The following is a 26,927-nucleotide window of genomic DNA, read 5'->3' on the forward strand; positions in this document are numbered from 1 at the left end:
CACAAGTAGAAAAACTACTTTTGCTTGAAGAATAACAGCAGCTCTCCACTGCGAGAGAGGAAGGAAACTGAAGGGAAAAAGACAGCTTGTTCAAAGGATTGACTTCTTGGAGAAGCAATCAGTGGTGGTTTCAATGATCATGAGACCCATTCTACGTTTTTTTCTGAAGACTAAAATTCAACATGAACCAGATATAAAAATATATCATGAAATCTAGAATTGGCCATCAGATTTATAAATTAAAAGTAGTGAATCATAAATCTAAGATCACACTCATCCTTATAATTATAGCATCCAGGCTAAACCATGAATTATTTTACCTAAAATGAGTTTTCTTACCATAGGCCATAAAAGGAGAAATAACCCAAAGCCAGCTGCCAACAGTGAAAACAGTCCAGTAAGTTGTAATATTGGGATGCCGGAAAAAGTGGGACAGAATCACTGCTTTCTAGTACAGAAACACAAGAGACAAGATATTTAAAAACAACCTTTTTAGCTGATTCACGTTGTTAAAAAGCAGAAACTTACACACCAGTGTAAAGAAATTGTACTCCAATAAAGATGTTAAAAAAAAAAGGGAAATGTAAATAAAAATAAAGTGGATTTAAATAATAAAACAAACCAAAAAAACCAACCTTTTTCCTCATTATGAAGATAACAGCAGTAGTGGCAGCTTATTAGTACTAATAATGGAGCTTATTAGTACTAAGCACTGTTCTTAGTGCTATCATGTCTTTAAATCTCACAACCACTACACAAAGTATGTGACATTATAATTCCCATTTTACAGAAGAGGATACTTAGAAACAAGCTAGAAAACTTGTCCAAAGGCACATAATTAATGAAAGTAGGATGTGAACTTATTACACAGTCTGACTCCAGAGAGGTCATAGTCAATAACTATACTGCGTTCTTATGATAGAAACATTTAAAAAATACATTAAAATATGAATATAAAAGTCACTTCTAACATTAAATCATAGAACCACTGTTAACATTTCAGTATAATTTCTTCCAGTCTTTTTCTGTGCAATATACATGTGCACATATAAATAGTTAAAAAAATGGGATAATATCAAAACAAAATCCTTTCCCTCTTTATATCAAAAATGATTAGTGACAATTGAAATGGTATTATAATATTCCTGAAATGCAATCTGTTAAAATTTATCAATTCAGAAGCTAATTTTACTTAGCTGGATGAAAAGGAAACTGTTTGCTTTTGTTTTTTCTATTTCCCTATAGGACTATTTGTGACTGGACTGACGAGGGGTATTTAAATAAATTCCAGACCAGTGTTCCAAATATGATATTCATTTGAAGGAACTTATAGTAGTTACCAAAGTTTGAATATATTTGCTCTTTCATGGATCTGGCTTCCAAGTATTCTTTCCAATTCTGTAATTGCATGTTTATTAGAAGAAAGAAATCTACCTTTCTCTAACAGAACTACTAATTTGCGAAAAAAAAAATTCTTATAGGTGTAATCTTCTCAAATAGACATTAAGTTAAATGTATCTTATTTTTTTTTTTTGTATTGTTACCTGTAAAGCTTTCAGGCGTTCTTCAGTGCAGTTTTCCAGATTTGTAATTTTTACAGTGACCAGTGTTCCTGTAGGAGTATGCCGTGCAAGATGGACAGAAGTCAAGTTGTCAAATCCTCTTCCTACAATCAGACGTAAAACTTGTGTTAATGACCAAAGGAAAAAAACTGATAATCTGGAGTTCATCAAAATAAAAAAATTAAAAATTTTGGCTCTTCAAGAAAACACTGTTAAGAAAATGAGAAGGCAAGCCACTGATTGAAAGTATTAACAATATTTATATCTGACAAGACTTACACACAGAGTACTATATAAAGAACTCTTATAGCTCTATAATAAATGACAAACATCCCAACTAAAAATTAGGCAGAAGATTAAATAGGTAAGCCACAAAAGAAGACACAGAAGTGGCCAACAAGCACATGAAAAGATGCTCAAAATAGAGGAGTAGGAATTAAACACAATATACCATTACACACCTATTGTAATGGTTAATATTGTGACTTGATAAACAAATCGTTACATTCAAACAATGGAATGTTACTCAGCAATCCCCTACTCCCAGTCCCTGGCAACCACTGATGTGATTTTTGTTTGTCATGTAAATAGTATCATAGGGAGTACAGTTTTTTGTGTCTGGCTTCTTTCACTTAGTATAATGCTTTTGAGATTCATCCATGTTTCAGTAGTTAATTTCTCTCTATTGCAGAGTAATAATCCATTATATATATATACCACAATTTATTTTTATCTATTCATAAATTGACAAATACTTTGGTTGTTTTCAGTTTTTTGTGACTACAAATAAAGCTGCCAAAACCATTCTTTAAGTAGACATATGTTTTCATTTCTCTTTGGCAAATACCTGCAAGTGGGATTGCTAGGTCGTGTACGTTTAACCTTATAAGAAGTTGCCAAACTGTTTTTGAAAGTGGCTGAACCTCTTTGCATTCCCACAAGCCACATATAAGTACTGCAGTTACTTGACATACTCACCAGCATTTGGTGTTGTCAGTTTTTAAATTAAAAACACCTAGAATGGTAATCTCTTAATAGACACCTAATAAATGTTAGTTTCCTCCCTCTCTCCACAGTCACCAAATTCTGTCACTTTTATTGTTGAAATGCAGTTAATCTGAAATTCATCCCTTCCTCCCCAGCAACAAGCATCACTTGCCTTAACTCAAGTCCTGTCCTTGTTCTCTGGATAGATGCAGTGACTTCCTCACTATGCCCTGCATTCTCGATCAGGACATGCACCAAAACTACTGATGGAACTACTTCAAAAGCCTGTGCCTAGGTCCCATTCACCAGAAATTTTGATTCAGGTCTGTGATGGGATATAGGCATTGCAATTTTTAAAAAGACTCCGGTGATAAGGATGATACTTCTGGCTGTAAACCCCTGATATACTATATCTTCCAGATTGCTGCCTGGAACTGCTGCCAGTTGTCCTTCTAAATTCAACATTTTATCAAAAGAAAGGTACTACAGTGCAGCAGCTGAGAGCTTAGACCTTACAGTCACAACAGTTTGCTTTCAAATCACTAACTGTATGACTATTACTTAAATTCTCAGAGCCTCAGTATCCGCATCTGCAAAATGGGAGGGCTAAAGGGGTGAAATGAAAAAATACATATAAAATGTTCAGCCTAATGCCGATTAGATGCTATTATTATCATCATCACTATTCCACAATGTCTCTCTAGTAGAGACGATAGATTCCAAACCTTTCCTTAAATCCACTGAGTAATGAAGTGGGCACGTTGCGGGGCTGACAGAGAGAGTCTGAACTTCTATATATATACCCTATATGAGGTCTTTCACAATGTGTTCCAAGCCTCCTTTTTCAGATTTATCTCCTCCTACTGCCTACTCTCCCTATGTTCCTGAGTCTAGGCACAGAGCAGCTATGTGATAGTCCTTCCTCAGTCACCTATTGGAGTAATTATTTTTTTACCTTTTTTGGATTGACACCATCTGAAAAGTCCTTTCTAATTTGGGGGCATTTTCCACCAGTGCTATTTTAGAAAAGGTCAAATCCTTATTTCTCTTTTGGTCACCCTGACCTGGGCATGGGAGGGTCAATGACATAAGCTTGGTCAATTGGAGGACGAAGTGAGTGACAAAAGAAGCAGAGGCAGTCAGAACTCACACTTAAAACTTAAAACCTTACCTAAAATCCCATTTTTAGTAGAAACTTTTTTCAGTTAAGTTGGAACTCACCAGTGGGGTCCAACATCATCTAGTGGGGTTAAAGTACCCTACTAGCGTACATTAACTAGGCTGCTCTTATGCTGTGACCCAGGCTACGGTTCTAGTCACATAGTTTCTCTTGGTTTCTTCCAAGCCCATTTCTCTAGCCAATGATTCTGTGAGTTAGCAAAATTGTTCAAAAAATTCTTTTAGTTTAAGTAGTCAGGACTGTTTTTTGTTGTTTGAATAAAAACCCTGACTAGAATATTTAGTAAACTTTTCCTCATGCTTCAGGATCCAGCCTCTTTTTGCTATCTTCCTTGACTCCTAGAAGAGTCGAGATGAACAGGTGAATGCTCCATCTTCTCTGTTCCCATAACACTTAGCGCACCTCTACTATAGTACCGTCCAGTGCATAAGACAAAGCTATCTTTCATGTTCGTCTTCCCAGAGAGGATGTGAACTCCTCAAGTGTTTTACATGGCTTTATATTCCTAGCACCTGAGATAGTATCTCTTTGTATTATTTAAGAGATGTTTCTGAATACTCAGAGCAACTTTTCACAGGTATAAGGCTAAAAACAATAACTCAGCCGGTTCCAAACTTAACTGAAAAAAGTTTCTACTACGAATGGGATTTTAGGCAAGGTTTTAAGTTAAAAGAAAGTAATTCGGCTAAAGGACTGTAACTGAAAAGATTTACATGATTTGATTTAAATCAGACAAATGATCAGAAGTTCCCCACAATAAAAATACAAATAACAAATGCTTAGATTATTTAGTGTCTTCCTCCTCTACAAGTACTTCAGTGAAAAAGTAAAAATTCTAGAAGGTAATCTTGAAAAATATCTGGGCTACTGTTTTACAGATAAAATTAACAGATCCGTTTGACTGACACAATTAACATTTAGTTCTTTGCTGTGGGTAACAACAGAGACCTGCTTACAAAGTAATCTTTTTGTCATCAATTTCATTTCTAACAATGATGAGTCAATTAGATGCAATCCAGAATGATTACCTATTTCCACTTGGAGTTCATAGTGAGAAACGTTGGTGGAACAGATCACTTCACTGGCTCTAGTGGATAGAGGCAACAAGGAAAGGGTTGGCTCATCAACCTGCATTGTTTTAAAAATATGAAAACAAAATAGGTATAAACTTTTTGGTGCCCCAATTTGGTCCCCTACTCCAATGTAAAATACTGATATTGTCTTTTCAAGCACACAAGTGCTCATTAGGAAGGCACTGAAAGGTGGCTTAAGAGACTGTTTTAAGATCCATAAAGTATTTACAACAGCTAATAAGGGATGCTAGTTATAAAGCTATCAGCCTGCGAAGGGGGAGAGGGCTAGAAAAACAGATTTACAGGTACTGAAGAATACTTTTCAGCACAATTTCCAGGAAGCATTCTTAGGAGTTGCTAAGAATGGCTGTTGACTCTTCAGGGTATCTAATAAATATATCAAGGGAAGAAATGAAAGGACCTATGAGGAATATTCTATTCTGGTGCTCTTGCTTCAAGTGGTTATCAGTTACAATCACTACACATACATGTATCTGCTCAGCTAACGGAGGTGTTAACAATCAAGGAACAATTTCCATACTAAAACCTATTAAAAGAAGCTGAAGACGTTTTTCAAAGATGAGATGAATCAGAAGGGAGGTCAGAAAGAAAAATAAGCCTCAAGAGATGGGAGAACAGGATAGGGTACAGAAGTCCTGAGTTAATGACCATGTACCACTATGGCCTTTCACGGGATACTGTGGAGTCAGAGTGCTAGGTTTGCACCAGATCCCAGTGGCACTGAAATAACATGCACACAGGAGAAAGAAGAGGCCAACACCACTGGCATCATATGATAGCCATGAGGATCTCTAAAAGGACACCAGTACTCCGAAAGACACTTAGCAGCCTTTACAGGCACCAGCAGGTGGCAAGAATCTTGTTACTACCTCCAAGGTAAAGAGAAGGAAGAAGGGAGTTAGGAATGACATTACTATGTACTAGGAATTCTGCTATTTTGTACATTTGATTCTACATGTTCCCCAAGTTTTTAAGAGAGCAGAAAAATATAATTGTAAGCTCATGGTAAAAGGTGAATAATCTGCAAGAGGGATGAAAGGCTATAAAAAGAAATTCTACCATACGATTGGAAATAATCCCAATGAAGAAAGAAATCTAAATAAATCAATTCAATTTCTTTAGAACAAGTAGTCTTAAACTCAGATTTAAAGAACACATATAAGAGAGAGAAGGAAGAGCATATAGCAGTTTAAAAAATGTTTAAAGTGATAAGCTATAAGTCTGTCAGGAAGGCTAGAGCACAGAATGAACTGAGGCTTACAGTTCACTGCTTGAAAAAAATGGCATCAGGTTACCAGATGATGGATTGAAATAAGGTTAATCAACCTCTACTTTGCTTCCATCAACTCCATTAGGGAAATAGACTTCTTTAAACTAGAAGCACTTAGGTTGTAATTAAGTAGCTGAAGCTCAAAACAGGTTGTTTTAAATAGGTTCAAACCTCCAAACCAAAGACAATTACATCTAGGATATTAAGTCTGCAAATATAGTAAAACTCAGATGAGAAACCCAAATGGAAATAGTCAAACATTGACTCAATTTTCAAAAAAGGGAAAAAAGGATAAAGGGGCAAGCTTGATGCTGTTGCCCAGTAAGGTCTGGTATCAAATCACTACACAGATGAGTTATGGACACTTAAGAAAACAACATGGTAATCACAAGAAGACAATATAGGTTTACTAAGAGTAAATCATCTTAAAACTAACCTCACTTCTCTTTTTGATTTCATGACTAGTTAGAGAATTAGAAAGCAAAAATCATGGCAGGGTCCTTGTCCTTGTCAAACTTTTTAATAACTTTTTGAACTAAAAATTCAAAAGACCTGGTTAATGAATAATCTGGGAAAAAAGTCATGAAAACAATACCATTTACAATAGCACCAAAAAGAATAAAATACTTAGAAATTAACTTAACCAAGGCAGTGAAAGACTTGTACAATGGAAACTACAAAACACTGCTGAAAGAAATTAAAGAAGACATAACTGAATGGAAACATACTTCATGTTCAAAGATTGGAAGACTTAATATTATTAAAATCTCAAGGGATCCAGAATAGCAAAAACAATGTTGAAAAAAGAACAAAATTGGAGGACTCCCTCTTCCTGATTTCAAAACTTACTACAAAGCTACAGTAATTAAAACAGTGTGGTGTTGACACAAAGACAGACATATAGAGCAAGAGAACAGAATAAAGAGCCCAGAAATAAACCCTCACATATATGGTCAAATGACTTTTGACAGGTGTGCCAAGACCATTCAATGGAGCTAGGACAGTATTTTCAACAAATGGTGCTGAGAAAACTGGATATCCAGATGCAAAAGAATGAAGCTGGACCCTTACCTATACAAAAATTAACTCAAAATGGATCAAGAAAATATTTGTAAGTCATGCTTCTGATAAGATGTTAATACCCAGAATATAGAGAGAACTAAAATTCAACAACAAAAACAAACAACCCAATTCAAAAATGGGCAAAGGACTTGAATAGACATTTCTCCACAGAATACATGTGTGTGGTCAATAAACATATGAAAAAGTGCTCAACATCACTAATCATTAAGGAAATGCAAATCAAAACTACAATGAGATACCACCTCACACCCTTTATGATGGCTGTTATCAAAAAAGCAGAAAATGAGTATCGGAGAGGATGTAGAGAAACTGGAACTCTTGTACTCTGCTGGTGGGAATGTAAAATGGTAGAGCCACTGTGGAAAACAGTATGGTTGTTCCTCAAAAAATTTAAATAGAATTACCATACGATCCAGCAATTCCACTTCTGGGTATATACCTAAAAGAATTGAAATCAGGGTCTCAAAGAGATATTTGTACTCCCATGTTCATAGCAGCACTATTCACAATAGCTACAATGTGGATGCAACCCAAGTGTCCACCAACAGATGAATGAATAAGCAAAATGTAGTATATACATATAATGGAATATTATTCAACCTTAAAAAGTAAGGAAATTCTGCAGTATGCTACAACACTAGTGAACCTTGAGGACATTATGCTAAGTGAAAAATCTCAGTCACAAAATAACAAATACAGTATGATTCCACTTATACTGGTACTTAGAGTAGTCAAAGATCAGAGACAGAAAGTAGAAGTGTGGTTTCCAAGAGGTGGGGGAGTTATAAGGGAAGGAGGAGCTACTGTTTAATACGTACAGAGTTTCAGTTTTACAAGATGAAAAGAGTTACAGAGATGAATGGTGGTGATGGTTGTACAATATTAGGAATGTATTTGATGCCACTGAACTGTACACTTTAAAATGGTTAAGATGGTAAACTTTATGTTATGTGTACCTAGCACAATAACCCCTCCCACAAAAAAAGCAGCACTTGTGGAAATTTCCTGAGTTCTAGGCCTCTCTCTTGGTAACAGCAAGGAGTCAACAACAGACACTTTACTTTCTAAACACTACCTGTCTGAAGGGTAATACTTGAATGAAAACTAGGATTGGATACTATATCCTATTGTACAAAAAGGTACGTAACTAGAAGACTACAGTATTAGTGAGTAAAAAGTGAAATGACAAAAATGATGACAACTGAAGATAAGGTCAGGATAAATTTATAAATAGGATTAACTGGGATTACTCTATTTTGTAGGACTAAGGTATCTGCAAGGCAGGTTCTATTTTATAGAAAGAATTATAATATAAAATGAAGATTAAGAGATTTAGAGGGGAAGATCCCAGAGAAATATTTATTTCTCAGCATGTTTCTTTAAATATTATTTAATACATCAGACATTGCCCAGGGATGATAAAGATAAAAAAGACAGGATGCCTATTTTATGGGGATCATGTGGAGAGACATATACATCAATCATTGTGAGATAATATAGTAAATGCCATTTTATGAGGATGTCTAAGATCCGTAGGACCATAATAGAATTAAAGGTACAAGAGCAAAGGCTTCAGAGATGTGATAGTTGAGCCAACTCTTTAAGCATGAGGAATAATTTTAGAGGGGTATTTCATGCAGAAATAAAAGTATGTGCTAAGACTCAGCAGCAATAAATGAAACTCAAACAGTAGACATATTCCATACCATTAAGAGTCCTTACAAAACACTAACAAGTTTAGGCTTTATCCCATACGTTTTAGGAAACCAATGGCAATTTTAAAGCTGGAAAGTGGCACAAACAGGCCTGTATTGGTAACAGTGTTGAATACTGATCTGAGTGGAAGAGGAGGTTATATGTGTGTCTAGGAAACTAGAGGCAATGTGTTTACCTGCAATAGTCCAGGTGAGAGATGATGAGATTTGAGTAGTAGCAGTGATCAGGTGAAGGAGGGGATGGACTCAAGGGCATTTCAGAGACAGATCCGTAAGATTTGGTGTGTAACTAGATGTGGGGGCAGAGGAAGAGGCAGTGTGAGGATAACTCCGAAGTTTCTAGTTAGGGTGATTTAGTAGATGGATTTTCATTTGCCAAAGCAGGAAATTCAATAGGTCAGTGACGTTTTGAGAGATTAAGGTTTTACTCAAACTGCACAGAGATGCCTTTGAAAACGCTAACCAGAGGAATTCTACAGACACATCTGGTGCCCAGGAAAGAGTCCAAAGTTGCAGGTAAAAACTTGAGAATCATCAGTCCTACCTGATGACAGGGTCCCCTCACAACCTGAAGGAAAACCTCAGGTAGCTCCAGACAATCTGAAATCTGAGCAACTGAAATCACAGGAGCCGGTGAGACTGCTTAGGGAGAGTCTGTTTAGGCAGAAGAGCAGAGGCCAATTATAGACTTCTGGAGAATAGCTTATGTAGAGGAAGAAGAAACAGTAAAAGAAGAAAAGTGAAAGAAATGAGAAGTAAAGAAAAAGAGATATAGGAGAACCAGAAATTATATTCTGTAAAATGGTGTCACAGAAAGCAAAAGAGGAGTATTAATTGTACTTAACCATTTTCTTACCAAGTTTTGATGGGTACTGGTTTCAGACTGTTTTTCAGGTCTGAGTGATTCAACTTGTGTTCGTGAAGTGCAGAAACAATCCTGTAAATTCAGAAATATACTAAATAAGTGAAAAATAACTCACAAGATAAGTAAGGGTGGCATGTGGATACAAAATAGTCTGTTGACTGGGGTGAGGAGCAGAGAGAAAGGGCAACGTGCAGGAACCTGAATTGGAGCCAGGATTCATACTGTGGAGGTAGACAGTATGGGAGAGAACGGAGAAGCAGCTGGGTATGCAGAAGACAAATTTCATATCTGCTATAATTTTACTTGATGCTATCTCTGATTCTTGCCCTCTACCCTGGAGATAATAATATCAATTCATTTTTACTGCTGGTGTTAATTTTTAACCCTTTCATAATCTTTGCAGTGTTTTTCTGAATATTTAGCTAGAGATTTACTCTGCTATGCTCATCATATTATTTTTATCTTGATCCTCAGATTTTCTTTTTCCCTTAAGTGTGGGAACCATGTTTATCCACATTAAACCACACATGAGTATATCAATATTTGGAACCAATTTTGTTTCGTAAGGTGATAAACATCTCTAACCAACTCAAATCAAATTAAGAGACTTAGTTCCATTATCACAATTTACATTTTCCTGCATTTCAACTCAGTGTTCTGTTACACATATTGTCAATAAAGAAATGTAACACCTACACATGTTAGTGGCATGAAGCTGATGTTATACTTATTTAGGAAGAAAAGGTATGTCAAAAGAAAAGTATAAACAAATTGTATCAAAGAGAATTTTAATTATTTTCAAGCATCTCATGAACATTCATTTTTATATGAACACTAAAGTATAATATCAAATGAGTCTTTAAGACAAGTCCATCCACGTCTATTTTGCAGTCACTTAAAGTAATCAAACTTCCTTTAGCTTAAAATATGCCAGAATTTCTCATTAATCAAACTAGTCATTTTCCCAGTTAGCCTAAATTACTGATTAAGTTGAATTCCTACAGTCTGTACATATCAATCTTACCACAATAATTTGACATATATCCCCATCGTTTTATGTAAAACTCACCCCTGAAGAACAGGAGCTAACAGTGTCAAGATAGCTGTAGAATCATTTCCTTTGCAAAGTTTCTACTGGTTTGTGTAGGGTGAATAAAATTTACAATATAAGTTTTTGAAGATACTTAATACTGTTGTTCATATAAAAAATAGCCACCAGTTACATCATTTATATATTATATTTGGTATTTACATATATTTTCCAACATTTGCCCTGAATCTTTCACAAAAGTCATTCATAGTATTGTGTGGGAAAGGGTTAGCAGGCCTAAAACTGCTCTCCTTGGAAAGGCCTGTTTGCAAGGTTGACCCTTGGCTGGTATCTAGGAACTCGGATTTTGGAAAGGTTCCCACCACTCCCCAGTAAGAACGGATCATGGTGTGCCTAAACTGTCTATACAAACAACATGGTTTATGCTGAACACCTGCTTTCTTTCTGGGAGTCTGGAATTTTGTTCCTGCTGCTCCTCTGAAAACACCACTTCTTAGCTGTCAAAAAGAGGTAAAACTTGAATGAGGAAGAATCCTTCATAAGCGAAAACATTTAACTTTATCTCAGTTACGCAAATATCTCACTGAGGAGAAAACATGAATGTTTTGATTCAAAGGATTCTAAATATTTCATTGCAAGAAGAATACAAAGTGAAATTATTAACAAACTGAACAAATATAAATGACCCTATCAAATTCTATTTTTCCAAAAATCCATAATTATGAAATAATAGATTACGTAAGATGTCCTTTCCCCCAAATTTGGAAGCCCTGGGCAACCACACAGCCCTTTGAATCTCAGTATCTCCATCTATCAAATGCCCTTTTACATCTCATCCAACCCACAAACTGACATAAAATTGTTAATCTTAAGTAATCCTTTAGAGCAGGGGTCAACAAACTATGGTCCACGAGTCAAATCTGACCCGCCACCTGTTTTAGTGCATAAAGTTCTACAGAAACACAGACACGTTCATTTGCATTTATTTGCATATTGCCTATGGCAGCTTTTACAAGAGTAACTTAATAGAGATCACATAGCACACAAATACTACCTGGCCCTCTAAAGAAAAAGTTTGCTGATCCCTGCTTTAGAAAATGAGGTAGATATTTCACCTCAATGTATTTTCCAGATATATAAAGCTCCCCTTTTAAGTAGATAAACTTTAAACATAAAGTAAATGCATTATATATTTTCCAAATAACTAACAATACAGTCTCCTAACTTCATAGTTCTGCCTCTCAGACTTGGTGAGTGATAGAGTGGATTGGCAGATGTGAGTTTGAGCCCTGGCTCTAATTCTTTGCAATCATGGGCCAAACTCCACATGAGGATTAAACCACCTGCCCTGCTTACAATTTTGAAGACTGAGAGAGATATAATATACGAAAGTATTTGTAAATTACAAATCATCACACAAATGCACCCACCACTTTTTAAAAGATCACTGCTTTAATAATTCAAATATTCAAATAATGTATTATATTCTACATAAGACACAATGAAAGTCCTAAAACTACTTAATCTAGAGTAGATACCATGGACTTAATATAAACAAAAACCAAGTCAGTATCTATACATCATATTAGACAATGACCCTAATGTTTCCTGTCTTGTTAAGTCAAGGGGCTTATTTTTCATACTATTTTGCTTGCCTTTAGTCAGATGGAAATTTGTCAAAGGGATTTTTGAAAGATTTAAAGGATAAGGCATAGCTAACTGGATGGAAGAGGAATGTCTAAGGACAGTAAATGTATGAGAAAAAGTGGGTATGGGACAAAGGAATAGAAGGAGTATATCAGAAAAATATAGGAGAAGCTCTTTTTTAAAGAGACAAAAACTCAATGATAATTTAACTCATTTTTAAAGACCAGAAGTCTTTCAGATCAAAATAACATCTCAGAGCCTATGAATATTCCATCAGAGTATGCCTATGATGGCTTTGCACTAATATCTAATTACGCTATTGACACAAAATTAGATCCACACTTATAAAAACTTACCAAAAGAGACATTGAATCGCTTTAGTTCACAGAAAGTGAGAAAAATCCATCTACTCCAAAGATTTCTGCTTTATCTTCAAGATACAGAAAGATCCTAGTATAAAAACAGAAGCAAAATAACTTAAATTTACACACAAATTCCTTAAAGATCTAGTTGCCATAAACCCACCACTATTTGGGCAGCTATTCTTTGACACAAGGACTACAGACATTCCTGAAAGGTGTCCTTAAAGAGCATTTCTGTTTACTGAACACTATTTGGGATCTGACATCACAACAGAAAGGCAGAGTGAAGTTGAAAGGAGGTTCTGAATATTTCCAAAGCCTCAATAAACCTGCATCTCTTCTCATCTTTTCTATACTACTTTTTTACAGAAACCTAAGCAAATGTAAAAGCAATACAGAAAGGCTATGTTGGACCCACTCTTAATACAAATGATCCCCAAGAATTTCCAATGGTTCTACTTAGAAGTAAACTTTGAATCTTCCAAAGCTTCCTTATCTGATTAATTACCTATTAAATCATCTGGGGTCACTGACCGGCAAATTTGGGAAAGAGTCAAGATTAGCAACAGACTAGGAATTAATTATATTTTCTTCTTGCCATGTTTAAAAAAAGATTGTTTTTTCAGTTTTCATGTGAAAATAATATTTTCTGTAGGTTGAATATTTTTTACCTTATGATTCTTAGTTCTCATTTCCATTCTTCTTGGAACTTATTGACAGATAGGAAATATATGCAGATTATTATACAAATAATTCCTGTCCACTTTCACTGATGGAGTATTAATCTCAATAGTTTATGAAGGCTCCAACAGATGCAGAGGTTTAAAACAGTAACTTATTCAGATTCAAGGAGCTACAAAAGCACCACCAAAAGTTTCCAAATCTTTCCTAATAGAAAGGGTGGCAATGTTCAAAACTTGCTAGTGCTGGGTATTCCCTTACACCTACCCAGTATCTCTTTCACCTAAACTGTGGTTCATTATTTCATTTTAATGAAGACCCTAAGTTAGATCAAGGCATCTGCAAACATCTGAACAAATGAGAAAGAAAAAGCTTTTGTAAACCATAGATATTATACAGCAGCATCCAATTTTACTGCTAAGAAAAGATGTCAATTTATTCAGGATATTCACTACAAACCAAAGGAAGAGAATGCAAAGAAGAAAAAAACCGGAAATGGTTTATTTTTGTCACCTGCCATTCATTATCATCAATTTAAGGCACTGGTGTTTGCTGTGTTACAAAAGGGGTAATGCAAAACCTGCCCTGCTCACTTTCCAGGGTGATTCGGAGCAAATGAAATACTTTATCTGAAAGTGCTCAGAACTACCAAATACTGTATCAATAAGAGCTTGAGAAGATGCTCTGAAAGGTACCAAATGGTAGGACTCATTTGGAAAGTAAGTTGGCAATGTTTTGATAACTATAAAAATGTTCATCCCTTTTGACCCTGTAAAATTCTCACTTCTAGTCATCTATTCTAAGGAAATATCCAAGTAAATGAAGAAACCACACCCATGTAGAAAGTAATTACCCTGTTACCTGAAATGGTCAAGTATTCATCCCACAAGTGTTTAATGAATGGCTGCCATGGGTCAGGCACTGTGCTGGGCACTGGGGACACTCACTAGTGATCGAGGCAGACAAGGCCCTGACCACTTGGAGCATACATTCCTACAAGCAGAAAGATCAGGGATGTCGTGATTAACTGAATTTCCTGGTTCTCAGGACTTTGTTTCTTGCTCTTTCCGTGTAATATCAGTTAAGTTCTTTCTTAAACAACAACAAAAAAACTTTAAACTCCATTACATTATCTATTTTTCAGAAAAACTCATAAGCAGCGGACACAATCTGTGAGAATTGTCAGTACTCAAGGGGTTGCCCACGTGCGTGGCTTAATCCCAGAGGATTTTGCTTTAGATGTGACAGACTATTAAGAGATAATTTTATGAGACATTTTGAGGTCAAGGCAGCAGCTGCCCCTGCTAAGAGACGGGGTGAGCGGGGGTCGCTGGAGGGCGGGGTATAGATCTGCCGTCATAATTTTCTCCTGCATGCTCTTTCACTAGGTATGAACATAAACCCTTTTCAAAAAATCATACTTGAGACTTGTATTTCTAAATATATTTACAAGTATATCAGTGTGGTCCCTCACCCTTATATCTCAAAAGCGAATTAGAATAAAGCTTTCTAAATAATTTAAATTTGTTCTAAAATAGAATGGTTCCTCCGAAAGCTTTAATCTGAAAGGTTAACACTTTCTGCGACAATCGGAAGGCGCATCTAAATTACAGAACTCGGGTTTTGAGTTAATTTAAGCATCCAACAGAGGCCCTTGTTACAGGGAATGCAAAAAAGCCAGATTTAACTCTCTTTGCGGAGCTTTAAAATTACTGTTATTTTCAAAGTTATCTTGGGAACCCATAAAATCTTAAAAATTATAGCCACGCACAACTCGGTAGAATTTTCCAAACTTAGCATCGTGACTCAGGCTTTCAAAAAATATTTACTAAGCATCTACTGTGTGCCAGGCTCTATCCTGGATAGGCGCTGTCACCAATTCCAATCGAGTTCTGAGGGAAAAGGTACGCGACACAACAAACCCACGAGGGAAAAACACAACGCTGAACCTAAATACCGAGGACGAAACGCGGCTTGAGCGTTCAATTACGTAAAAGCTTCCTTCCAAGTCCTGCTTTGGGGGACTTTGCAGCGAACTCGCAGAAGGCGGCACACAGAGCCGGGCCGGAGGGCACCTCGGGTCTGGAGACTCCGCGTGCCTGTGAGTGCGGCCAAAGGTGACAGCAGGGGTGGGGGTGGCGCCGCGGGCGGCTGGGCCCCGCGCACCTGGCACCGCCTACCCCGCACGCAGGTGCCTCGGCCGCCGCGCGGCCCGGCACCCCGGGCCGACCCGGAGCGGCGCGGCACGCAGGGGCCGCTCGCCACGCCGAGCCGGACTCCCGCCACGGCTCCGTCGGCCGCCCGGGCTCAGGCTGGAAGCGGGGCGGCGAGTTCTAGCCTCGAGCTTCCGTAGGCGCGCGCTGGCCGAGCCGCGCTCCCTCACTTCGCGACCAGCCCGTAGCCCTTCCCCTCCCCAGCCCGGCCTCCCTCATTACCCTGGCGGCGACCGCGGCCAGCGGCTCTCCTCAGGCGGCCAGCGGTGCGGGGCCCGGGCGCCAGGCCCGCCCAGCGGCAAAGCGAGCGCGCAAGGCCCGCTCGCGGCACAAGCCGCGGAGCCAGCAGGGCGGCGCAACCCGTCTGGCGCTGTGGGCCTGGAATTCTGCCCCAACCCCCAGCAGCCCTCCTGCACTGGGCTCGCCCCACCCTGGCCCCAGGGTCGCGGCCCCGCCCCCGCCCCCGCCCCCGCCCCCGCCCCCGGGCTAGCAGCGAGGGGCGTGGCCTTTAGAGTTAGGGGGCGTGGTCGAGAGGAAACTACAATCCCCAGCAGGTCGTGCGCTGGTGCCGTGCAGGCTGCTGGGAGAATGGGTTTCCTCTTCTCTTCCCCAAATGTGTGGGGGCTGTCATTGACCTGGAGTAGCTGCAAAACTGAAGTCGCCGAATGATGATGTTGTGAAGTCGCCCGTCCGTTCCTGCCACGCCCGGGCGGTTACTGGCAGCAGCGGCCGCTTCTGCTGCTCCTCTCAGGCTGCTGCCGCTTTAGAGGCTTCTCCCCGAGCAAGCGCGTGCCAAGGACGGAGGACGCCGGACCATTCCTGTGAGTAACCTTTCCGCGCACGACTCGAACTTGCCCTTGCCATCCTCCCTTGAAGGCAAAGGAACCTCCCCACCCCGCGCTCCTCCCGGTCTTCGGAGGTCACGCGCGGACACCGGAGCCTGAGCTGGGTACCGGAGGACTGGGTCCTCGCCGGGGCCGTCCCCCCTCCACCTCCCGCCGCGGTGGGAAGCGGGTGGTTTCCCAAGTGTAAGTGCGAAGTGTTGGGCGTTGGGCTCTGGCCTCGGGGTGCACCCCAGCTGCACCTCTCAGGATTGGCAGCATCCCATCCTCTGCCGGACAGCACCCACCTGGTGCCCCATCCTTGAGCGATAAGCGGCTTTAGTGTCTGGACGTTAAACCTTAAGCCTTGGTCGCCATCTGTCATGTGAGCGAGACGAGAGGGTATTGGAAAGAGCTCTTTCTGTGTTGAGTTGGGCTTTTCTTGCGATTGATTTTGAGCCAGACACCGCACGTCTTTTAAAAGAAAGACGGTTGCCTTTAGTTTCAAGCGTAAATAATGGATATTGGCAGATGTCCTTTTAGAACCAGAGTAAAGATAATCTCCTAAACACTTAAAAGATTTCTGGGACATTATAATAGCGGTGAACTCAGTTACTTGCCCATGAACCTTTTATTTAAACCTGCAGTTTCTGCGTCAGAAACTAACTTTTCACTGGAAATTCCTCAAGCTAGAATGGACCATAGGAATAAAATGAAATTGACCCTTCCAGTTTTGTTTTGTTTTATTTTATCTATTTCAATGATTATTTTTTCCTGACCTTCAAATCTTTGCTGTAGAATTGGAAGCTACAGCATGTTAATAGCATGTTAATGGTGGTGCAGTGACATTTGTGAAGAAATTGTGAAGGACATTTGGTGGGGATAAAGGGCAGGGATGAAGACACTTGATCATTTCAGCAGTTATTCCAGCTTTCTGTTTTTAAAATTAAGTAATGTTCAACAAGTCTCAGACATTCAGCAAACACGTACTGTATGAAAGACAGTGTTTTATTATTTTGCAGATTTTTATTCATATGATGAGCTGGGTCAGAAAGACAAAAATTTGAGTACTTTCAATCAGCCAGGCATCTCAGTTATGAGCTGTATGTACATTCGATCACTTAATCACTATAATAACCCTGTTGCATAATCTGAGGCTCAACTCTGCTTATGTAACAAGTGGAGATTCATACCTAGATCTGCCTTACTTCAAAGTTACAGATCAGGTAACTTGTACCTACTTCAGAAATTACTGACCTTAAAGGTTGGATGATTAAAAAGCATTTTCCAGCGTTATTTCGTAATACTGGTTCCTACTACATACCTTGGACATCTAGAATAAGTTGTGAACCCTGCTTTAGTACTTTTGAACCAGTTATTCTCTCTGCTTGTAATTCCCGTCCTCCACAGAGCTGCTCATTAAGACCCTGAAAGCCCGTTACAAATCCACCTGTTTACTTAATGTAAGCCATGATAGGACTGGCCTTTCATCTCAAAGGTCTTTCCAGTTCAAAGGTTTAGTGGTTCTGAAATTGAAAATATGAGCCAAGGGGTGTTATTCTCTACTGCAAATGGTTAACATCTGTAGTCGCAAAGAGTAGAAAAACTTGTTTCTTAAGATTTTTTACTTCAATACCCAAAATATGTTTAAACACCAATATAAGGAATGAGGCAGATGATATTATTTCATGTTTATTTTGATCTTTGTTTATATCATCCATACCAGTTTTTGAACCTCTTTAGTTACTATCCTGTTTAGTTGGTAAGAAATCTGAGGCATTAAAGTAATATTCACATTTAAAATAACTTCATAATTGAATGAACTAAATTATTCATGATTTCCAGTCATATTAGTTCAGATTTGCAGTGATCATATAATAGGAAACATTTGTATAGTACTTACTAAGTGTTAGATACCCGTGTAAATATTTTACCTGTATTAACTTATCCTCACAGTAGCAGTGTGAGATGTTTTTAACAGATAAGCAACTGAAGCAGAGGATAAGTTAACATACCCAAGGTCATTCAGCTACTAAGTGGTGGAATTGGGTGTCAAACCCAGGCAATCCCAGAATCTGTACTCTAACATTTATTGAGCACCTACTGTGTACCAACCCTACAACTGGATGCTTTTATTATAATTAAGTCATTTATCTTTATAACTACCTTATGTAGAATGGAAGGTCAGCATTTAGTGACTTGTCGAAAGCCACAAGATAAGTAATTGGTATAGCCAGGATTTGAATTCATGCTTGCCTTTCTTCAAAATCCATGTTCTTCTACTTTCCCTAAATAATCAAATCTGTAGTAAATACCTTCAATGGAACAGACACTGTGCTAAGTGCTAGAGATTTAGTCTCTGCTCTTAAGGAATACAGTCTGAAGAAGGAAAGAGACAACTGGGATAGTGTGTTAATGGGATAGCAGCATACAGAGAGCAGCATGCAGAAGGACTATGGGAACACAGAGACAGGGCAGTGAAATCTGCCTGGATGGGAAGGCTTGGGCCAGTCTTGGAAAAACAAATAGGAATTAGCCTGGCTAAAGAAAAGGAGAAGGGTTTGTTGTGGGCTGAATTGTGTTTCTCCAAAATTTGTAAGTTGAAGTCCTAGCCCCCATAACCTCAGCATGTGACTGTATTTGGAGATGGGGCCTTTAAAGAGGTAATTAAGTTAAAGTGAGACCTTTAAGGTATGTTTTAATTCATTCTGACTGGTATCCTTATAAGAAGAGGAACTTTGGACACAAAAAGACACCAGGGATGTGTGCATATAGGAAAAAAAAAAACCATGTGAGGACACATTGAGAAGGCAGCATCTGCAAGCCTTAGGAGAAACCAATGTTGCTGACTCATTGATCGTGGACTTCTAGCCTCCAGAACTGTGAGAAAATAAACTTCTGTCGTTTAAGCTACCCAGTCTATGGTATTTTGTTATGGTGGCCCTAGCAAACTAATGGAGAGATGTTCTAGCAAAAGGAATGACATACAAAAAGCTTTTGAGCTGTGGCCGGATGATTAGGTTTTATGGTAAAAAGTGTTGAGAGATGAAGCTGGAGACTAGGCAGGGGCCATATTTGGAGGAATTTGTGTGAGCCTCTAAGGATTTTAAACTTTATCCTAAGGGGGATGGAATGGAGGGGCTTTGTAGCAGTGGGAAAACATTAGGTCTGCATTTTAGAAAGATACTCTGTGAGCCATGGGAGGATGGATTAAAGGGGGTAAGACTGGAGGCAAGAAGATCAGTTAGGTGTCTTATTGTCACAGGAAACTGAACTAAATATTTTCTCAGAATATTGAAATGTCAAACTAAAACAGAACCATTGTTAACATAAGGAAGATTTTAAAGGACACAACTAACCCTTAGGGCATACATAAGAAGATTTAGGAAGACTTTGTATATACCTATTTAGTACCTAGAGACTGGCTTCATTTTGCTTTCCATAGATAAATAAAGCTTTACTCATGTATCACAGAACATTCAGTATTTTTCCACTCTATTTAATAGACACTTTTATGATGCTTATACTGTTCTAAGCCAAGTCCTCTGACAACTTTATGAAATATCTACTCTTATTATCTCCATTTTATACATAAAGATATTGTAGCATACAGAGATTAAGTAACTTGCCCATGGTCACATAGCTAATAAATGGTAGTATTAAGATTCAGATTCAAACAGTCTGTCTTCAGAGTCTGTGCTTTTAGCCATTATACTATGCTGTTGCCATATATTATTTGTCAGGATCTTCAAATACCTATGAAAAGAGAAGGAAGGAATACAGAAATAAATTGGGTATGTTTACCATGGGGAGTATATAGTTTACCAGAGGAGATAAGGAACAATTGCAAGGTTTTTTGAAAAAAGTGTTTCAGAGAAAAATGGAGAGTATTGGGAGACAACACTTACTTTGAGTTGGGGCCTCTGAGAGAGCTTGGTGGGAAAAGTGGCATTGACCTGGGGTGTGAAGAATGTCTAGACTTTGGGTACGTAGAACGGGGAGAGGACATTAAAGACGACATAGCATGAACAAAGTCATTGGTTTGGGAATTTCCTGGTGTGTCTAGGGAACTAGTAAATATAATCCTTTGTTTTGGCTGGAATATATTACGTGGTTGGAGAAACCAGTTTGGGAGATGGTAGGTGGGGGGCAGCAAATGTCTGAGAATGAGCACTCTTAGGGGAGTGAGGGGCAAGGAAAATTGTGAGGTTTTTAAGCCAAATGATTGAGGTGTATACTAGAAGTAATTATCTTTTAGGAGAGGATCAATAAAGTCCATCTAGTCCCAACTTAACAGGTAAGTCCTATTTTACTGTCTCACAGATCCCACACATCCCTCTTACTGTTTCTATTCACCTAGTTTATGCCTTTATTACAATAATTCAGGCATAACGTGGTAAAATTTCTTAATTATTTTTCTGTCTCTAATCTCTCCATTCCTGAAATTTGTCCTGTATTCTGACTCCAGATTTATTTTTCAAATGTTACTTTCCACTTAGAAACTTGCTCCCCCTCCTACACTGTTGGTGGGAATGTCAGCTGGTGCAGCCACTGTGGAAAACAGTATGGAGATTCCTCAGAAAACTAAAAATAGAATTACCATATCATTCAGCAATCCCACTCCTGGGTATATATCCAGACAAAACTATAATTCAAAAAGATACATGCACCCCTATGTTCATAACAGCACTATTCACAATAGCCAGGACATGGAACCAACCTAAATGTCCACTGACAGATGAATGGATAAAGAAGATGTGGTACATATATACAATGGAATATTACTCAGCCATAAAAAAGAATGAAATAATGCCATTTGCAGCAACATGGATGGAACTGGAGATTATCATACTAAGTGAATTAAGTCAGAAAGAGAAAGACAAATACCATATGATATCACTTATATGTAGAATTTAAATGATACAAATGAACCTACCTATTAAACAGAAGCAGAATTGGGGACATAGAGAACAGACTGGTGGTTGCCAAGGAGGAGGGAGGAGGGAGAGGGTTGGAGTGGGAGTTTGGGGTTAGCAGATGCAAACTGGTATATACAGAATGGGTAAACAACAAGGTCCTACTGAGTAGAACAGGGAACTATATTCATTATTCTGTGATAAACCATAATGGAAAAGAATATGAAAAAGAATGTACATATATGTATAATTGAGTCACTTTGCTGTACAGCAGTAATTAACACAACATTGTAATTGAACTATACTTCAATAAAAAATAAATTCAAAAAAAAAAAAAAGACTTAGAACCCAGTTGTGACCAACTGACCAAACAATATTGTTTCATGGTAGAAAAAAAAAAGTTTTAATCAAAAAAGAAAAAAAAAAGAGAGGCTTCCCTGGTGGCACAGCGGTTAAGAATCTGCCTGCCAATGCAGGGGACACAGATTCAAGCCCTACTCTGGGAAGATCCCACATGCCATGGAGCAACTAAGCCCGGGCGCCACAACTACTGAGCCTGCACTCTAGAGTTCACGTGCCTCAACTACTGAAGCTCACGCACCTAGAGCCCGTGCTCCACAACAAGAGAAGCCACCACAATGAGAAGCCCATGCACTGCAACGAAGAGTAGCCCCTGCTCGCTGCAACTAGAGAAAGCCCGCGTGCAGTAACGAAGACCCAACTCAGCCAAAAATAAAATAAATAAATAAATTTATTAAAAAAAGAAAAGAAAGAAAGGAAGGAACTTGTATCCTGTGGAATCAAGTTCAGACTTCCTAATCTTTTTTTTTCTTTTTTTTTAAATAGATCTTTATTGGTGTATAATTGCTTCACAATACTGTGTTAGTTTCTGTTGCACAACAAAGCGAATCAGCCATATGCACATGCATGTCCCCATATCCCCTCCCTCTTGAGCCTCCCTCCCATCCTCCATATCCCACCCCTCTAGGTCATCGCAAAGCACCAAGCTGATCTCCCTGTGCTATGCTGCTGCTTCCCACCAGCCAACTATTTTACATTCGGTAGCGTATATATGTCGATGCTACTCTGACTTCGCCTCAGCTTCGCCCTCCCACCCCATGTCCTCAAGTCCATTTTCTATGTCTACCTCTTTATTCCTGCCCTGCAACTAGGTTCATCAATACCTTTTTTTTTTTTTTTTTAGATTCCATATATATGCGTTAGCATATGGTATTTGTTTTTCTCTTTCTGACTTACTTCACTCTGTATGACAGACTCTAGGTCCATCCACCTCACTACAAATAACTCAATTTCATTTCTTTTTATGGCTGAGTAATATTCCATTGTATATATGTGCCACATCTTCTTTATCCATTCATTTGTCAGTGGACATTTAGGTTGGTTCCATGTCCTGGCTATTGTAAATAGTGCTACAATGAACATTGTGGTGCATGTCTCTTTTTGAATTATGATTTTCTCAAGGTATGTGTCCAGTAGTGGCATTGCTGGGTCATATGGTAATTCTATTTTTAGTTTTTTAAGGAAACTCCATGCTGTTTTCCATAGTGGTTGTATCAATATACATTCCCACCAGCAGTGCAGGAGGGTTCCCTTTTCACCACACCCTTTCCAGCATTTATTGTTTCTAGATTTTTTGATAATAGCCATTCTGACTGGTGTGAGGTGATACCTCACTGTAGTTTTGATTTGCATTTCTCTAATGATTAGTGATGTTGAACATCTTTTCATGTGCCTCTTGGCCATCTGTATGTCTTCCTTGGTGAAATGTCTATTTACGTCTTCTGCCCATTTTTTAACTGGATTGTTTGTTTTTTTGATATTGAGCTCCATGAGCTGTTTGTATATTTTGGAAGTTAATCCTTTGTCTGTTGTTTCATTTGCAAATAGTTTCTCCCATTCTGAAGGTTGTCTTTTTGTCTTGTTTATGGTTTCCTTTGCTGTACAAAAGCTTTTAAGTTTCATTAAGTCCCATTTGTTTATTTTTGTTTTTATTTCCATTACTCTAGGAGGTGGGTCAGAAAAGATCTTGCTGTGGTTTATGTCCAAGAGTGTTTTTCCTATGTTTTCCTCTAAGAGTTTTATAGTGTGTGGTCTTACATTTAAGTCTTTAATTCGTTTGGAGTTTATTTTTGTGTATGGTGTTAGGTAATGTTCTAATTTCATTCTTTTACCTGTAGCTGTCCAGTTTTCCCAGCATCACTTATTGAAGAGGCTGTCTTTTCTCCATTGTATGTTCTTTCCTCCTTGATTGTAAATTAGGTGCCCATATGTGTGTGTGTTTATCTCTGGGAATTCTATCCTGTACCATTGATCTATATTTCTGTTTTTGTGCCAGTACCATACTGTCTTGATTACTGTAGCTTTGTGGTATAGTTTAAAGTCAGGGCACCTGATTCCTCCAACTCTGTTTTTCTTTCTCAACCTTGCTTTGGCTATTTGGGCAGACTTCCTAATCTTAACTAGCCAAATTTAAAGCCCCAAGTATCTTCCCCATAATCATTCCCACTTAAGTTGGTCTGTACACTGCTGTCAAATTGGCTCTGCCTGCTGTTTGCTTTGGGGCCTCTTTTTCTTTCTATGTCCTTTACCTACTGGATACCCCCATTCTCACTATTGAAATCTTTCCATCCTTAAGGAGCCCTGTATTAAATCTTACTCCTGTGTGAAGCCAGGCTACTTCAGCTAGAAAAGAACTCTCCTCCCACTGACTATCTATACAACAGTTCTGTTCTAATACTCATTAGTTACTTATTTCTTATCTGGTGGTATTCTCTTATATTCTTACATTTCTTTGATCATTAGATCTTAGATCGAATCTAGATCATGGAGATCATTGGAACTTTCCCCATCAGATCTTAGATTTCTTAGATCTTCATCTTCCCTTAAGACAGAGACTGTTGTATATTACTTTTTATCTCTTTCCAGTACTTTTAGTTCAATTCAAGAGGCATTTATTGAAAGCTGTCCTGTAAGCAGGTAGTTGACTGGTTGTTAATTGAGATCATTTATTGAAATTTCTTTTGGGGGGGGTGTGGTGGGATGAACTGGGAGATTGGGATTGACATATATACACTAATATGTATAAAATAGGTAACTCATAAGAACCTGCTGTATAAAAAAATAAATTTAATTTAATTTAAAAAAAAGAAATTTCTTTTATAACTGGCTTCTTAATATGTAATGTTCTGACTTTATTGCTAGCTTTACTACGGACTCATGTAACCTTGGGGACGTTCTGATTAACTGCACCCTGTATTATGGTTTATTCATGCTAGAAAATGAGCACACAAAGTCTACTCGTGGTATAGAAGTGGAACTAATTCATGTTGTAAAGATCATTGAGGTCTTTGAAGCTTATCCATATATCTCTGTCAGTTTGCCAAACTGTGAGTTCTTTCTTTTTAGAAAGGTTTCTGACAAGTCATGAAGAAGGAAGGAATAGTTCAAATAAAATAGGGTCTAATTTAAGAGTGTCACACTATGTTGTTTAACAATGGAGTTGATAGTTGTACATGTTAATGGTGAAAGAATTCACCCACCAGTTCAGTTAATAGTTCATTTCAACAACAAATATTTATTGAGTTGCTTGAGCTCCTGCCATTGTATTTCCATTCTGATCAGCAAGGAGGAGGAAAGGGAGAAGATAGCACCTTCCCCCTTCCTGTCTGGAAGAGGACTTCCAGGAAGTAAATTGTAATACATGTTGGGAAAGAAACATTAGATGCGGAGTTAGAAAATAAAGGTGGTAGGGGAGGCTACTTCAGATCAGGTGGACTGGTAACGTCTCCCAGAGGGTGACTTTTCAGCTGAGACCTGAAGGGTGAGAAGTAGTTACCATATAAAGAACAAGAGGGGAGAGTATTTTGGGTACAGTGAACAGTTGCAAAGGCCCAGGATAGGAGAGAGTGTGATGAGGAAGTGGAAAGAAGTGACAGAAGGCCTGTGACTGAGTATGAGCAAGGAGGAGAGTGGTACAAGATGAGGGAGGAGAAGTAGTCAGGGGCCAGATGGGGCTGAACCTTGGAGACTGATTTGAAGTGTGGATTTTATTCTGTATATTATGAATACTTTGAATTTTTTTAAAAGGAGTTTAGTTTTAAAAACTTTATTCTTGTTGCCTTATGGAGAATAGAGAGGAGATTAAGCATGGAGTCTGTTAGGTTTTTCATATTCTAAGAGATGATGATGGCTTGAATTAGGGTGGTAGAAGAGGGGATGAAGAGAAGTGGGTGTGTTTGAGATACATATTGGTGTTAGACTATACAGGATTTGATAATGGATTGAATGTGGCAAGGTGAGAGAAAGGAGGCATCTGCTATTCAGTGGATCAGTTCAAGGGATCATAGTCAGCCTGTGAGAGATTTGAGTGGAACTCAGAAAGAAGTCTGGTCTGAATAGCCTGATTGGGAGTTATTAACACGAAAGAAGTGGTTAATCTGTGGTCGTGAATGGTTTGCACAAAGGTACATGAAAAACAAGTACATGGTCACAACTGGAACTCTGGGATCAACAACATTTAAGGATCAAGGGGAGGGAGCTGGGTGATCCAATGGAGGGATTTGAGAAAGAGCATTCATTGTAAGATGTAGGCTCCAGGAGAGCCACAGGAGGAAAGTTGAAGTGGGGAATGGTCAGTAATATTGAACCAGAGCTGACCTAAGATAACAACTAAGAAGGTATGATTGGATTGGTTAGCAGGGACTATTGGTCACTGAGGGGAAAGTGGTTTCAGGAAAAATCAGATCACAGTGAGGTTGAAGGATGAATGAGAGATGAGGAGAAGGGCATGAGAGTAATACTCTGTGAAGAAGCTTGGCTGAGGAAAGCAGCTAGAGGGGAACCCAGAGTCTTGGGGAAGGGAGATTTTTAAATTTTTATTTTATCTGTTTTTAATAAAATAGAAGACTTTGGACATGATAATAGGCCAAGGAAGAGGGTGAAGCTAGTGGAGTATAGGGATAACCAGTAGAGCAAAGTTTAGAGAAGTCAGGAGTAGAGACTGACAAGTAACGTACATTTCATTATTTTTTAACTGGATGGACATATACACATGGTAGGAAAATTGGAAGGAAATAATGAAAAATAAGTTTCTTTCCCCCTTCTGTCTTCCAGCCACGCAGTTCCTCTTCTTAGAGGATTGCTAATTTCCACTGCCGTCAATAAGTGTATAAATGTATGACTGAGATTATGTTTGTACTTAATTCTCAGAATTTGGAGAGAAATCTAGCTATAGATTATGTGGGTTTATTGGTGGGAGGAATGAGAGAAAGAGATGGAGAACAGATAGGGGTTCAGAGAAGAGTGAGAAAGGTGTGGTATGGAATTGTCTCAGAAAAGAAGGGCATTGAAGAGGATAACGGAGGGCATGTCTATGGGGTGACGCCCATGAGTGAAGAATTTTCAGCAGCCCCTCTCCACATGGTTTTGTGACCTTTTCAGGAGAACTTAACTACTTTATA

General features: G+C 38.5%; 2 protein-coding genes across 7 annotated transcripts in view; one reads left to right on the forward strand and one right to left on the reverse strand.

Moving 5' to 3' along the window:
* STRADB (STE20 related adaptor beta) overlaps positions 1 to 16,102 on the reverse strand; it is a 49,149-nt gene extending 33,047 nt beyond the window's left edge. For 3 of the 5 annotated variants that reach the window (XM_059928446.1, XM_059928448.1, XM_059928447.1), the window contains exons 1-6: positions 15,933 to 16,102; positions 12,811 to 12,904; positions 9,748 to 9,828; positions 4,758 to 4,857; positions 1,545 to 1,666; positions 340 to 448 (exon numbers count right to left, since the gene is read on the reverse strand). In XM_059928446.1, coding sequence (XP_059784429.1) covers positions 340 to 448; positions 1,545 to 1,666; positions 4,758 to 4,857; positions 9,748 to 9,828; positions 12,811 to 12,822 — 424 coding nt within the window. In that variant the 5' untranslated portion in view covers positions 12,823 to 12,904; positions 15,933 to 16,102. Of the gene's footprint in view, positions 1 to 339; positions 449 to 1,544; positions 1,667 to 4,757; positions 4,858 to 9,747; positions 9,829 to 12,810; positions 12,905 to 14,358; positions 14,491 to 15,932 lie in introns of all 5 variants that reach the window. The other 2 variants (XM_059928445.1, XM_059928444.1) reach the window with 2 other exon arrangements.
* Positions 16,103 to 16,118: 16 nt separating this feature from the next.
* Positions 16,119 to 26,927, forward strand: part of TRAK2 (trafficking kinesin protein 2) — a 65,969-nt gene continuing 55,160 nt past the window's right edge. Inside the window, exon 1 of one of the 2 annotated variants that reach the window (XM_059928440.1) lies at positions 16,119 to 16,531. The gene's annotated coding sequence lies outside the window, so the exon portion shown is untranslated. The remainder of the gene's footprint in view (positions 16,532 to 26,927) is intronic. The other variant, XM_059928441.1, reaches the window with a different exon arrangement.

The sequence above is a fragment of the Balaenoptera ricei genome, chromosome 7 (genome assembly GCF_028023285.1).
Source record: "Balaenoptera ricei isolate mBalRic1 chromosome 7, mBalRic1.hap2, whole genome shotgun sequence".
Lineage (NCBI taxonomy): Eukaryota > Metazoa > Chordata > Mammalia > Artiodactyla > Balaenopteridae > Balaenoptera > Balaenoptera ricei.